Source organism: Punica granatum, chromosome 5 (assembly GCF_007655135.1).
Source record: "Punica granatum isolate Tunisia-2019 chromosome 5, ASM765513v2, whole genome shotgun sequence".
Lineage (NCBI taxonomy): Eukaryota > Viridiplantae > Streptophyta > Magnoliopsida > Myrtales > Lythraceae > Punica > Punica granatum.
The window spans coordinates 2,593,663-2,606,265 of NC_045131.1; the positions used below are offsets into that span (position 1 = coordinate 2,593,663).

At 35.7% G+C, this 12,603-nt stretch overlaps 2 protein-coding genes across 3 annotated transcripts; one reads left to right on the plus strand and one right to left on the minus strand.

The window, feature by feature from the left end:
• The first annotated feature begins 5,339 nt into the window (after positions 1 to 5,339).
• On the plus strand, positions 5,340 to 6,788 carry LOC116208517 (NDR1/HIN1-like protein 1). 2 transcript variants are annotated; one of them, XM_031542005.1, is made up of 3 exons: positions 5,340 to 5,891; positions 6,010 to 6,320; positions 6,437 to 6,788. In XM_031542005.1, the coding sequence occupies exons 1-2, from the start codon at positions 5,547 to 5,549 to the stop codon at positions 6,298 to 6,300; spliced, it is 636 nt and encodes a 211-aa protein (XP_031397865.1). In that variant the 5' UTR covers positions 5,340 to 5,546; the 3' UTR covers positions 6,301 to 6,320; positions 6,437 to 6,788. The 2 variants fall into 2 exon arrangements, with proteins under 2 accessions (XP_031397865.1, XP_031397864.1); XM_031542004.1 differs by having other exon boundaries at positions 6,010 to 6,745.
• A 3,715-nt stretch (positions 6,789 to 10,503) lies between these two features.
• On the minus strand, positions 10,504 to 11,634 carry LOC116206773. Its single transcript, XM_031539578.1, has one exon. It carries the CDS (start codon positions 11,611 to 11,613, stop codon positions 10,852 to 10,854), a length of 762 nt encoding a protein of 253 aa, XP_031395438.1. The 5' UTR covers positions 11,614 to 11,634; the 3' UTR covers positions 10,504 to 10,851.
• Positions 11,635 to 12,603: the final 969 nt, after the last annotated feature.

The window sequence follows — 12,603 nt, forward strand, 5'->3', positions numbered from 1 at the left end:
ATAAGAATAATTTCTATTTCAATTAATATGGACCACATTTTTAAGAAATTGTTAATATAAACTTATCACATATATCAAGTTTTGTAAATATATTATAATTTTTTTTTAAAAAAATTATAACATCCCTATCTTTAAATTTTTTATTTTTATTTTTTATCAGTTAGTAGCATTTTTTTATAAATATTTTTCTTTTATAGGATCGTAATATTTTTAGAAATTCTATAAATCATCATTTTTTGTTGGTGTTTATATCATTTGGTGTTTTATATATTTTCATTTTTAACACACACACATACATATTCATATATATATATATATATATATATCCTTTCTTATAACAACTATTTTGATATTTGTAACATATTTTCTATTTAAAGTACAATAAAATATGCTCATAATTAATAAAATTAGACTAATTTTGAATGGTTCAATGAGCATTTTTCAACTGATGGTCTCAAAGTATTATAAATTTATCTAATCTATCAGTCTATAATATGCCTATTTTTATGGATATTCCCACAAAATCAGTTACTATTTTCTAATACAAAATTCAATGAAATTTTTTATTTCAAATATATCATTTTTGTTTTTTATATTAACATAAATTCACATATTATAATTAATTTACCATTATAATAATAGAAATTAGGTTAAAATATGTTTGCATTCTAACACAATAAAATATGCTTGAACTTAATTTGAAGTTTTATACAATAATCATTTAATAAAATTAGGCTAGTTTTTAATGGTTCGATAAATATTTTCCAACTAATGGCCTCAATGCTTTATATATTTATCTAATAATTGTATAATATTCATATTTTAATAGATATTTACTAAAAATTAGTTACATACATTTTTAAGTCAAAATTTGATGACAAAATTAATTTTTTTATATTGCCATAATTTCATATATTACAATAATTTTACCCTTATACCATTAGAAATTAGGTTAATATCTAATTGAATAATTAATTATTATTATACTTAATTGTTACTTATTATTTAAATTGGACCTTCTCTAATAAGCCGAGAAGATATTGGGTTTAGATAATTGAGCTTGACTTGATTAAATCAATTTTCTTAATTTTTTATATTATTTTAATAATTTTTTCTTTTAATAGGAGAGTATATATTACAATAGGATACAATTTTAATTATATATATGGATATGGATGCTGCATGCTTATATACGAGAGCTAATTAAATATGCAGAGCTTTTCTTTATTAATATATATTTGACCCTTTTTTTTTCAAATTTTCCCACCTCCAAAAAAAAATCATAATCATTCTTACATTTATCCATGTAACCGGTGAAAAAATACATATATTAACTCATTTGTTAAATTAATTAAAGAGGTCTCGTGGAGCATTAATAATGGAGTTTTGATTCCCGAAAATTCTTCTTACATTGCTTTTGGGGGTCCCATATGAACTGACCTTCCCTAATTTCTTTGGCGTCGCCCATTTGGATCCTTCTGTCAACAAGAGATTCTCTCCAGTATGGAATTATTGCGGCTTGCATATCAAGCTATATGTTTTGCTTCTGAGCGATATGGCATAGACCGAGTTACAAATAAAATTAATTTACAGTGAGGCAAAATTTGGAGGAGAATGAACAATGAAATATATAAAAAGAAATTATACGTTAAAAGGCTATAATATTTTAAACAATTTTCGTCGACTCGGCTGCACTCACTAACCCAAGATATCTTACATGTTCAAATTAAGCTCGTGATCATTTTTAATTGATTAGGATGGAAAAATCTATAACAAAAGTGTCAGAATGAAACACATGCATTAATATGTGCAAAGGTTGTAGGGTTGAGGACATCGAGGATGATATTGTACGAACTCTTTCGGCAAAATGTCAATTCTAGAATATGCTAAATTGAATATCTTTCATCCATTTTTTTTTCTTTTTTTGCTGTGATATATATATATATATATGTATATGATATTTTGGTCTTATTAGCCATATATGATGAGAGACAAAAGCCACCACATTGGCATTGGCCATGTAAAATTGTAAATGGGAATTTCCCTTCCCCTACAATTACAAGAACAATTCATTTCTCTTTTATGTATATGTACATATTATGATTGAATTTACTATTATTTTAGATTTTCGTTAGTCAGAATCTTTTCCAACTAGAAGAAAATGTAATCTCCATTTCAGACCTCAAGTGAAGTGTGCTACTGGACTGACTTGCTCTGTTTTTTAATATGTCGACTTAAAAATTCACGTTCGTTTGTACCTAACCAGGTTGGAAAAAATCGGCATATCTGAGTAAATCAGACTTCATTTGGTCAAAAAGGTATGTTTACAAATTTTGCAAGATCTCTCAATTATGTATAATTTTGAGTCGTATCAACGTATAATACATGATATAGAGCATTGAAATACAACTTTTTCAAGCCCTCCATACATACAGTACTTTACGTATTATCAGAAATGATATATTAAAAAAATTTATTCTTCCTTTCTAAATCCTACCAAACTACATTGTTTTACCATTGATGATCATTCAATGCATTTTAAGATTTGGTCCAAAAAGTCATGCTAATCTCTCTTATCAATTCTCCCTTAATTAATTAGTTTATAGATAAATTCTCCTATTTTCTGTGCCCCGATCATATGACTCCGATCAATATATATATATATATATATATATATATAATCAAATGAGAATCTTTACGTGGCGCTCAATGATCTAGCATGGAAGAATTATTTTCTTCCCTCCCAACTACTCCGTACCCTGTCGGTTTGACGATATGAATTCACGTACCCGAAGAAGTTCTTTACTCAACAAGCTGCCCATATGGGAATTTCTCAATATCATCAAAACCATCATCAAGTTGAATATTATCAAGGCGAGGGTGGAAAATCTACGTATATATCGGTTGAGGATTTTGTCGGGACAAATATATAATTTTATCATACGAAACGGGAAGGGGACAAAACATTTATTTATAATTCATTATAATTAAGAATATGGTGGGTGTGGAACAAAAGTATGTGGAATCACATGCACCTTTTTGAATGTAAAAGCAACATTTGATCTAAATATATTAAACATATGCATGTATATTTTATATATAGACATATATGGTTGTTTATATATATTTATGTGACGGAAAATGCTGACTTAACGGGTCGGAGTCCATTTTGCTTACCTAGCTGTATTGAAGTGGACGGCGCTTGATGCATGTAGACAAACATCGCTCGGTACTAGCTTAGGGAAGAGATGATTAATTGAGTGCTTGGGAGAAATATGTTTGGTGAAATGTCAGTATGTCATAAGCATAATATTGATATCATTTTTTCGGATAATTAATTACTGGTTAACAATTATAAAAACAACGTTAATTGAATATGATTGATATTGTTTAATATATATATATATATATATATATAGAACTTAATGAAAAAGATGCTGAATAAATGGGGGAGAAAAAGGCTTCAATCCTCACCCTCTGCGCTATCATGCATGACTTTGAATTCTCCCAAGTGCTTATACTTTTCTGTTGCTTCAAATGCACGGCTTCACATGTATTTATCTATTTACCTATTCATTTAATCCAATCGCCCTTTTAGAATTTTTCGACCTAAGTATATATGATATATATTAGCGACCAATAGCTACTGGATCAATTAATACATTGATAAAGCAAAGTTTCCGGGCGAATGCAGCGGGGGAGAAATCGTATTCTCTCATGCGAAATGAACCTTTAAACCATTTCCCTTGGTGCAATTTCTAGGAACTTTCTGTGTTGATTACTAAAATGTCTCGTCAAATTAGTTACTATAATTGCGGCCCCTCGTTGCGTTTCGACATACACATAGTAACTTTTGAATCGTGCCTATCATGCGGTCTCATATCGGTGTGGTTGAGTGTGAAAACACAATCTCATCAATAGCATATCAGAGAATGTTGTACATACAGTCGATGAGATTATTATAACACACGATTGATAAATATTCAATGACGAAACCTTTATCTAGGCAAAAAAAGGAAAAAAAAAAAGGGGAACAAAAAGAAAGGACAAAGTCGCATAATCAATAAACCAACCGTTTCTTGCGCTGGTGGGAAAGGTTATGAGCTTTTTAAGCCTTTTTTCTTTCCCATGAGATATATGAGAAAGGATATGAACTTATTTTTCCCATTAATAATTTATTGAGAAGAAATCTCCAACAAAATTATACATTTCGAGGAGATTGCGAGGATATTCTGGAACCAGCCCGATCCCGATAATTTTTTTTAGAAAAATTTGTTTTCTTTACGCAAAAAAAAAAGTAAAAAATTTTATTTAAGAAAAGGAAAATGAAGAAGAAATTTGGATTGGGGCTGAGGTGGGGGAGCTTCTGCTGCTGCGAGCTCAATGAGTTGGCCTCCAAACGCGCCTCAAGACCTTTCCCTTTCCTCCTCTGTGGCCAGTCCCAGTGAACATCATACGGTGGAGAAATAATGCATCTTCAGCAACCAATCACACGGTGCCATGTGTACATCGTTAGCCTCAATAATTCATAAAGGCCACATTGCAATTTGCATCCTTCCGTTGGGTAGTCCATCGATTTTGGGCACTTTTTTGTCTTTCCCACTAATTGCACTTTTTACTATTTATCAAACACCGCCTAAGAGAATAGCTTTTCTCCCTACTTTCATGGCCGAGGTAGACAAATGCAAGATCGAAAGGTACGATCACGGGATGGTGATCATGTTAAACTCTTCTTCGCTATCTTTAAATAAAGAGCTGATGTAGTCATACCAAACAAGTATATCTAAGTATAATTGATCCATCTCAAAGTCTACATCAACTGATTATTGACGAGTGACAGTACGAGACCAAAGCGAGAGGTTATGAGTGAACTATCACCAAATTTTATTTTGAAAAATCATTAATACATAGTCAATTTCTTAAATGATATTATCAATTGGTCAATTCAGATGAGCTTTGGATGCTTTGATCACTAGTAATAATAAAATAATAACAATATATATACTTTTCTCTCACTCCATTTTCCCAATCATATCCACATTATTCAATTAATAAATCTTAATAATTACAAAAGAGATTCATGAATCTAATAAAAGAATATAAAAAATAGAATAAGAGACATAAAAAGTTCTCTTGATAATATCAAACCTCCCAAAACCTTTTAATTTTTTTAAAAAATCTATTAATTTTAAGTGAGAATATGCGTGATGGGATAATTTTTTTTCTTCAATCAATTAATTACTAATCGTACAAAATGCATTCATGAGACGGCACCGTGTGGCATTGAAAATCAAAAGGAAGAGAGAAGAGGGGCCCTATAAGTTATCTTCTCCACTTTTCTCATTTTTCCCCACTCACTCACTACTCTACTCTCTCCTTATATTAGACCACCCCCCAACACCCTCTCTCAATTCCTTAATTTAGTAGCCACCGCCACCGTAGAAGGCCACTCCGACCAGCCAGCGGCCGCCGTGAGATAGCCAGAGAACTAGAATAACTATAGCTAGCTAGGAAGGAATAATCTTTCTATATATTTTCTAGCAGTTATGTCGGTGAAGGGGAAGGACTGCGGGAAGCACGGGTACGGGAGGAAGAGGTTATTCCGGCGGATATGTGCGGGGCTGCTGATATTCAACTTCATACTGCTGGTGACGATCCTTCTGGTGTGGGCCATCCTCCAACCCAAGAAGCCGCGGTTCGTGCTGCAGGACGTGACCGTCTATGCCTTCAACGCCTCGGTCCCGAACTTGCTCACATCTAACTTCCAGATCACCCTCTCCTCCCGCAACCCTAATGACAAGATGGGCATCTACTACGACCGCCTCGACGTCTACGCCACCTACCACAGCCAGCAGATCACTCTCCGGACCCGCATCCTCCCCAGCTACCAGGTACGTACCATTGATCATGCCTGCATGTGTACATTCGTCGTATAGGAGAATTATTACTTCTTTTTATTTTTAGTAACAATATTTCACCTTATGTCATATTGTTATGCGATTGTGATAGGGCCACAAGGAGGTGGATGTATGGTCCCCGTTCATCTACGGGACGAGCGTGCCGGTGGCGCCGTACAACTCGCTGGCCCTAGCCCAGGACCAGTCAGCCGGCATGGTCAACGTGCTGATCAAGATCGATGGGCGGGTGCGGTGGAAGATCGGTACGTTCATCACTGGGCGTTACCACCTCTATGTCAAGTGCCCTGCCTACATCTCCTTCGGCAGCCGGAGCAGCGGCATCTCCGTCGGGAGCAACGCGGTGAAGTACCAGCTCGTGCAGCGCTGCAGCGTTAACGTCTGACCGACCGACAGACTGACTACGTACGCCCTGTTAATAAAGAAACGTCGACTTTAATTTCCCTTTTTAAATTTATTTTCGTCTAATTTTTTTACCCTTTCTTTCTGTGATATTCTCGGATCTGGTGTCGGCGATTTAGATAAAAGTGAAAGGCGAGTCCTCGGAGTGTGTATATTGTGGTGGTCTGATGATTGCAAATAAGCGGAGGAGATGAAAGGGACAAATAGGGAAAATTGCAGCCCGTGACAAGTTGTATACCTTTTTCTTAAATATTACAAAAGAAATTAAAAAGAATGTGTAATAATTATATCAATGCTTCATCAATCAATATATCAATTTATGTGTACAAAGAGAGAGAGAGAGAGAGATAACAATCGAGTGGCCAGCGGAGGTTGCGGTGTCATTTTCTTCCTATGTTTATATATGCGCAGCTGGGTTATTCTGGACTTGACTAAAGATCTCGTATACAGTTCATAGCTTGCTATTGTTTACTCAATATATTATTTCTTTTTGCTCAATTATGACGGAAATTCGAATGAACACTGCATGTGGGAATTCACAAAAATGAACAACCCATCTCATCGAATATCGCTGAATATTATCGAATATGGAAATACTATTCTGCGGAATAGGATATCGTGTAAAAGAATCGAATTAATTAGCCACCTAGCTTAAGTGGTAGTTCGGGGATGAATTATTGCGAGGGAGGGAGGGAGGGAGTGGGGTCGAGTAATGCTTTTTGTGCGGTAATGGGGATAAAAATGTTGACAAGATGGCATTGTAGTTTAAGTGACGGATCCTTTTCATTAATCATCGTGAATTAATTCAAACACTTCGATACTTGTTTCGTTTAAGTAAGATTTCGGATTCAAATCATTATGAATGCAAAAAATTTATATTCGAGAGGTTTCCATTAGAGTGTCGACTCGATTTGATTGAATTAGTTAGGGTCCAATTGAATTTTCGAATATCATATTTTCACACTTAAAAAAAAAAATTTGTCCTTTTCATTTAATCCGCCGAGAAAAAGAAGAAGAAGAAGAGAGAGGTCCTTTTCATTTTCAAGACCTCACCACACCCCACCTCCTCATAATGACTTGATGGAAAAATAAAAAAAGGGAATTTTTATTTTCTCAACGTGCTCCGTCCTATTCGAAAATTCAATAATTTCTAATTGATTCAATTTGAGTCAAGACTGTCCATTAAGGAGAAAAATTCTCACGGAGTAATTTTTTTCGTTCACAAAATTTTATTTGAAATATTATTTAAGAAGAATAAATGTCACTTAAATCAATTTATTTTTGCAAATAAAAGGGAATTTGGAAGATATATACATAATGCCCCTATACCTCTATCAAACACATACATTTATATATATTTTTCGTGGTCCTTTCTCTTTGCTCTGCATCCACAAGACTATGAAGACAAGGTGAGATAGAGGCTTTGCACATGTTACACATAAAAAGTGTTATTGCTAGACGACAACGATAACGAAATATATACATATATATATATATATTATAATATAATTAGATATTGGTTTTTGGGGACATGTGTGAAGAGATGAGCGAGGTTGGGAACTTCATAGAAGTTTCTGAATATTTCCAAATGCTGGGCCAACTTTTCAGATAGTTCGCCCATTGATTTGTCAAAAATCATAATTGAGGTAGAGATTACAGCCATGGCGAGCGAACTATGTATGCGGAGCGGTAGGAAATCACGTATGAAGGCACAGACAAATGTACCTAGACCTAGAAAAAGAAGGAAGAAAAAAAAGAAGAAGAAGCTATGTAGTCTTTGGGGTCCCATGATCGAACTGTGTAAAATGACATGAGGAATCGAGTGATCAATCAAGTGCCACTTAGAAATGGCATGTGGCTGTGTCATTGCTACATGAAATAAGGGTTGGGAGGAAATTCATGAAGCGGGCAAAACAAATATTTGGTTTTTTTCATTAGGGCGTTTGGCAACAAATGGCTTCCTCGCGTAAACTAAATATTTGGGCTTCATGTAATGTATATACACAGCTTTTGGGCCTCAGGGAAACCGCAATGGGATTAGAAGGCCTGGGTCCAGACGATATAACATCTGGATCTGGATATTAATGATTAGTGATCTTCAGCATGGGTACTAGCCAGATGTTTTGCGCTCGAGTATCGCTCAAGACCTCATCCTGTTTTGCTCTCGTAAGAAGGTCTGATCGTGATTTCCCGATGAGATGATTAAATACTGCATGGACTCGACTTGAGGATCCTCTTGTCCTAGTTTCAGCCGGGGTCCATGTAGCTTGGCAGGGGTTAAAGTTCAAGACTTTGGAAATTAGTTTGTATCTGGAATTGTATTACGCTTATAATTATATGATATGATCTTTTCAATATAATTACTTTTTTAGTTAAACTTTCCTTTCCGGACCTTTTTTTTTTCTCTTGAGCATTTTATCATTAGTCATTTATAGTAATAAATGAATCCTCATATCTTTTTGAAGAAGAAATAAAAATATGTGGACTTTTTTTCAAAAAAAATAAAATAAAGAACCTGGATGAATGATAAGGAAAAACCAAATGATATTTTGAGTTTTTAGTGATAATGATGATATACAGCAAGCTGGCTAGCTATCTTGGATTCATATTTTGGACTTTCCATCTAATCATTTTAACGGTCAGTTTTGTTATGAACGTGGGGTTAGTCTATTCTCGCATAGTTTGTTGCATATTAATTATCTATATATGTATGACACTATACATGATGTGATCTTCATTATATATGGGTCCCATATGTTTCATCTCTCCTCCAAAGCTGTATTGGCTTTACCTATGTACGTGGGTGGATGGATTTAGGAGAGCCCGAGGGTGTAATCGACCCCCTTGAAATCAGGAAAAGTACTAAATTTCTAATAATATTCTATCGACTTTTTTAAAATGGAATTATTATCTTAATCATTCCATCCCTCTTGAATTTATGATTTTATGCTTTCTTTATCTTTTACTGAATTTCACCCTTTCAATTGATAGCAAGTTTTGATTACCGAAATATATATGAACCAAGCATATTCCACTTTTTGCATAAAACGAGAAAAAAAGAGTTCACATGTAATCAATCCCTTTGGCTCCAAAAGCTAGCCTTTAGCCGCTGATTTTGAACTCGCAAAGCGCCTTCCCATGCATCAAACAAAATTTTATGAAAACTACTCACGATGACATTAAATATGTCTTCAGCAATATTCAATTCTATTGCATACGTACAATTTATATACATGAAAAATTTAAAAATATATATTTATTCATAGAAGAATTACCTTCAAAGCAAATATATATATATATATATATATATAATCATAGTAAAACATAGTTATTTTTCATTTTTGGATAAGATATTGTTAGGGACAAAATATTGGCCCGACTCACCGACTCGACTTATCATCTTGGCCATACCTTGATTTGCCCAAATCGGTAATGATATCTTGTGAATATTTCTCCTCCACAATCATCTCTTATAGATTTATCAATATCTTTGATATTATTCTTGAATATTCTGGTGATATATCTTATATCATAACGATATATTTCCTATCTCTAATCCCTTATTAGGCAAATATATCTACTTGTTATATGCAGTGATATATCCGATACAAGTTACAATATCTTGATATGTATATCTTATAGATTTCTATAAATACCTCTTCAAATATGTCTAAACTCGAAATTTTTCCTTTACTTTTCGAACGCATTCTTATTTAAGTATCGATGAGAAAAATCGAGATTTCCTCCCGTTCTTTCTCTTTTTGCAGGTCGCTCTCGTGACCTGCGCATGATCAAGGTCCGAAAAGTGATATCCTAACACATATATGTGTGTGTGTGTGCGTGTGTTACTAATTATTAATTTAGTAAATTACCACTGCTATTGCAACGTCAAAGTCGGGAGCCATCACCTATAATCCATACCCCAACGGCACATAGATTTGTGTACCACCGAGTCAATAAATGCTAGCTTCAGGAAAAAAAATAAATTTCACGTTTCCCATTAAATTTACGGGACCCATAGACGAATCAAAATTCCCATTTTTTATTCACCCAAAAAGAAATGTACACTCCCCTTTTTTTCTGAGCTTCATTAATTAATCATCTACCATACACTAACAGCTATTTTTGTAGGCAGATGCCATCCATTGAACCCCCAGCAATTATAGAAAAGAAAGAAAAAAATGCATACTCGAAATAATTAATTTTCGTAATTAGATTAAAAAAAGGGAAGTAAAACTCACACCCAGTTGGACCCCACCACGTCGGGCCATTAGCTGACGTGGCATGCAGGTCAGGGGGAGAAATGAAGTCAAATGTCAAAAGTTCACGATCAACCCCGACCCGGCCGGGAGGAGAAAAGAAAATTAGCTATGTATATACAATATGTCATATACTATACCACTGACCACACTCGATCACCCAGTATCAAAATGCTCGACATCAACTTTCGCCGGTCAAGCTCGTCACCCAGTCGGCCTCTTAGCTGCCGGTGGCCACACCGATGATCTGCTGCATTTTCGGGTTCTTTTTAGGCTTATGCCACACCAATTTCTAAGCTAACAAATTCCGGTGCCTTACGTTCTTCCACAGAGCTTCGGAGGCCTGCGATGGAAAGATCACTAGTGTCCCCTTCAGGATGGGTGTCCACGTGACTGTCACGTGCTGGAGAAGGCGACGGGGTGAAGTATGTAGGCGAGGCGCAGGGGGTCGAGAACGGGGTCACATCGAACGAGACAACCGTTACGGCTACTTCATCGTCTGCCTCCGCCTCTGCCACCGGTAGGGCCTCGGCCTCGGCCTCGGGCGCTTCCAAACACTCCCGCAGGGACACCCTCTTCCTCATGATCTCCTCCACCGGAGGAGCACTGGGGCCACTGCCGTTGCTGTTGTTGTTAATAACGTCGGACTCCGACTCGACTTCTCGCTCTTGGTCTTCCCTGATGGTGAAGAGGAACCTCGGGGGACCGAACATGGTCCCGTGCCACTTCAGGATGTCGTCGATATCCTCCTCAGACTCGGTCGTGCTGGACCGGGCCTCATGAACCCTCCCGTTGGGCTCGACTCGGGACTGGTTCTTCCAGCAGAAGAAGTAGAGCAGCTCCTTGGAGGGCGAGTAGAAGGCGGCTGCGACATCCGCCGCACTGGAATTGGACTCGCGGTCACCCGCCCCGAGGCTCCGCCTTCGGAACCGCCTCTGCCGCCACTTGACACAGATGAGCTGTGCAACCAAGGCCGTGACAGACACCGCGAAGACGACTGTGAGCACGATCGCGAGCTTGCTCAGATTTCCGCTCATTTCCAATAGCTTAGTGTGATACTATACTAAGCCTAAAATTAACTTTGTGGGCATTGTTGTTGGTTTTATTGCGTGGAAATGGTCAGCTACCGAACGGTGACCGGATAGAGGGTGACAGGGTGACCGGCTGTAGCCGGTAATGGGTGGCAGAAGCTGACGAGGCAGGGGACATGACATACGAGATGGAGTGGGATTTGTGATTTGTGATTTTTTTTTTCATTTGTTTGTTTCTTAATAGGAAATTAGTGATAGGTTGCTTCTAGGAAATTGAGGTTGGGGCTGGACTTGGAGTTAAAATGGTGACGTGGACTTCCTTTTTCTTTGCTAAAATCTCGAAGGTGATAATATAGGCAAATTGGTCTATTTGATGATATTATTATATTTTTTGCAGTAATAAATAAGGGGTCAATTCATCTGACTTCATTTAGATATATGGTTTTTGTACTTCCACAAGATAACATTTTCTTTTTCCTGGAAAATAAAATATAAATTGACCTCTTAGACCATAAGCCCATCCAATTATGTTAGGCGATAATCTATATAATGCATCTGAAAAATTTTATATGTTGTGAGAGAGAGGAGAAAGATAGAACTACACGCGATGGCATGTAGGCCGAATGTGTGTGGGAATAAAATATATTGACTGTTTAAACGACTCCACAATTACAATGAACCGATATAATTATTTATAGCTTAAGCGATAAGTGAAAAATAAGGGAATATAATATTTAACAAATATCACCACCAAGAAAATTTTACAGATATTCTAATTGATACAATTGCGACATAAAATCAGATCTAAATCCCTAAAATCCAAACTGCCATAATTATTTCTAATCATATATAATATTTCCTAATAACAATAAAATGATCTCCAACAGCATCTTGTGGTTTTGAAAGTTTTTATTTTTTATCCAACAAGGCAACAACAAATGAGATCGACGGATTTATTAATATAAGATAATAGAAATGAAAACTAAATAAATGGAT

Coding starts and splice junctions, on each gene's coding strand:
- LOC116208517 (XM_031542005.1), top strand. CDS start 5,547: ATGTCGGTGAAGGGGAAGGACTGCGGGAAGCACGGGTACGGGAGGAAG. Junction 5,892..6,009: donor GCATCCTCCCCAGCTACCAG/GTACGTACCATT, acceptor CGATTGTGATAG/GGCCACAAGGAGGTGGATGT.
- LOC116206773 (XM_031539578.1), bottom strand. CDS start 11,613: ATGAGCGGAAATCTGAGCAAGCTCGCGATCGTGCTCACAGTCGTCTTC.